Source organism: Papilio polytes, unplaced genomic scaffold (assembly GCF_000836215.1).
Source record: "Papilio polytes unplaced genomic scaffold, Ppol_1.0 DF823510.1, whole genome shotgun sequence".
In the NCBI taxonomy this organism is placed as follows: domain Eukaryota; kingdom Metazoa; phylum Arthropoda; class Insecta; order Lepidoptera; family Papilionidae; genus Papilio; species Papilio polytes.
Window position 1 is genome coordinate 2,531,119 of NW_013525694.1, and position 2,828 is coordinate 2,533,946.

Sequence of the window (2,828 nt, forward strand, 5' to 3'; positions counted from 1 at the left end):
TTCAAGCTTGCATAGTTTTATTTCGTGGTCAATTGGTCAGGTAGTTTAAACAGCAACGATGGGTGCAGGCGCTGCTACGTAGCGGGCCGCTGGTGCAACGTATGCAGCTGGGGCGGCGACGTATGGGGCGGCAACGTAGGGGGCAGCGGGGGCTACATAGGCGGCAGGCGCGGCAACGTACGCGGCAAGACCGTTGTTGATGCGATGGTAGTACTGCGAGCTTGTAGCGGTCACGATGGGCGCAGGGGCTGCAGCGAATATCGCCGCTGAGGGCTTGGCGCAGGCGATGGCGACCAGAGCCGAAAGGATAACGAACTGTAAAATATTAGAAATATTAATATTTTATGTAAAATCGTTTAAATTAAGAAAGTTTTTTCTCCTAATTAACGGATTGTCCGAAGGAATTTCCACAAAATATGTAAATTAGTTTTAAGGATATATTTACGCATCTCTGGCACAAAACCTTTAACACAAGATTGTCGAGAATATGATATCAATCGGCACAATTCGTAGCTGCGCTACAAAATTATTAAAGTTTAAAACTAAATTAGGACTTTATTTTACTTACGATTTTCATCATTTTGTTGATTTTGGGTTGTTTGTTGCTTCTGTAGAAGAAGATTGATGTCTAGTGTGAGTTAGTCTGATCATTTTATAGTATGTCGCGAGCAGCATGGCGCAATGCACCGCACTCGTCTCCTCTGGCATTGGCCGAGGCGTGATGTGAATCAAAGTAAGGACATTTCGCCACTTTCAGACGAATAATCGGTTCAATGAAATTTATTGGAAGCCTCCTTTTGATTGACGTTCAGGGAAGTGATTGCAGTATTGAATTTTATATTCTCGATGTAGAATCAATACGTTTTAAAGTTCTACCTTTAGCAGCATTCTTAATGAGTGACCAAGAACCAAATTGTGTTAACAATTTATTTAATACTACTCGTATTTATTGTAGTGTTGTGTAACTATAGTTCGTATCAACGCCTGTGAAGCTTTTTATTAACGTAATACATTTCACGCTATAACTTATTTACAAGAGCAAGTATTAAGTTGTATTACCCGATATTGTAGAGTTAATTACTTAGTGTCGTGGCTGCCCATGTGCAAGACGTAATATCTCATGCGCCTTGCTCATGTGCATTATGTACAAGTAAAACATGTTACAAAATATATCATTTGCAAAGGTATGTGCATTAGACATAATAACCTAATATCTGTGAAAATAAAAGAAAATTGTGTATTTTTTATTTCAATTCAATTGGGGTTATTGCACTCATTTCTATAGATGTATAACCATACGTAGTTATCAATTGTGATGTTTTTTCATGTCAGATAAAGTTTTAGTTTTCCATCTCCAACATTTCTATTATAAAATACAGTGTTTACACTCACAAATTCAAGCGAATTTATTCGCATATCAGTTAGATATGTGATCGTTGTATTTCTTATATAATATAAGCAGAAGTTCACAGGAACGTAATATTAAAACAAAATACATATTTTTTGTCATTTTTTTAAATAATTTTGGAAAACATAATTTTTAAAATGTCACAGCAAAAGCACTCGACGTGATTAATCTCAATGGTTATGTTTGAAGCATGTTCGCGAATCGAACTTAGATGAGAATTTGTTCGTTCTTGAATTCGTCCCGTCTAAATGTTACTTTACGGTATTGAAAGGTAGTCGTGTCGTCGTCTGCACACGACACGGCTCATTGTCACCGGCTGGCGACACCCTGCGAGCGGCGAACGAGGGGACAGAAACATATTCCGATATTACGTAACAATCCGCTGCCTTTCATCTTAAGCTTCATGGAATAATGCACTTGATAGGGGTGACGTGAGTATTATCAGTGGAAATAATCGACCTATGAAATTATTATGTTCTAATGGTATTGTACAATTTACTTCATTTGATAATGACAGCTTAAAAGGTCAGTGTTATTTTAGCTTGACAACACGACAATTATATCTGTACGTCGTAAACCTTACACAAATAGCTACAATTTCGTTGCCTCGTTTTAAACAGTCTAAATATAAGAAATCTTTTTAACTTACATGTCAATAACATTTAATGTTGTTTTTTTTTTCATTAATTTACTCTTACCATTTGTGAATATTTCAGTTAAAGAAACTTCGCTCATTCAAAAAAAAATCTTTCGCTACGTTAAGTGACGTTTATTATTTTTAGCTCACACATAGGTAAACATTAAATAATTAAAAGTGACTTCTAACATATTTCATCTCTTAATTCGCAAAAAGTTTATTTGGAATCTTGTACTATTTTTGGATCTCGAAATAATTACGAAATCCTTGTTTCTACGTTTCAGAAGTAGTTAAGATAAATTAATTCAGTGTGAGGGAGTGAGTTTGTCCTTGATTCTTTCACAAAAATACTTCGTGACCACTTTATTATAAGTCAAACCACCTTAACATAGAAAGAATGAAGCTAGATTCTTGTATGTAAGTTGTATTTTTTATTTCATAACTCTATTTGTTCCAGTTTTACTAACAGTGGTTTTTAACGTTATTTTTACATTCAGCAGAATGGTAACTGTACGAAATAAAAAAAAAAAACTGATGATAATCTAAGATCAAGGAAATCAAATAAATTCGAGATTTCCATTCGGATTTAAGTCATTACACGTAAATGGAAGGTATATTTAGAACAAGAAAGCTCTGTATCAAAAGGCGTTGACAAAAATAAACCCAAACAAGTCAACATAACTGCGTAATTCAAAACGTGAACAAAAATTTTCCGTAAAAAATTGTACTTATTCGAAACGCTGCGGGAAGTCGATAGTAAACAAAAGGTAACAAACAAAACAA

General features: G+C 35.1%; 1 protein-coding gene across 1 annotated transcript; it reads right to left on the reverse strand.

The window, feature by feature from the left end:
* Window positions 1-621, reverse strand: LOC106104604. The gene is made up of 2 exons (XM_013284691.1): window positions 569-621; window positions 1-315 (listed from the first exon to the last, which is right to left on the reverse strand). The coding sequence occupies exons 1-2, from the start codon at window positions 578-580 to the stop codon at window positions 46-48; spliced, it is 282 nt and encodes a 93-aa protein (XP_013140145.1). The 5' UTR covers window positions 581-621; the 3' UTR covers window positions 1-45.
* Window positions 622-2,828: the final 2,207 nt, after the last annotated feature.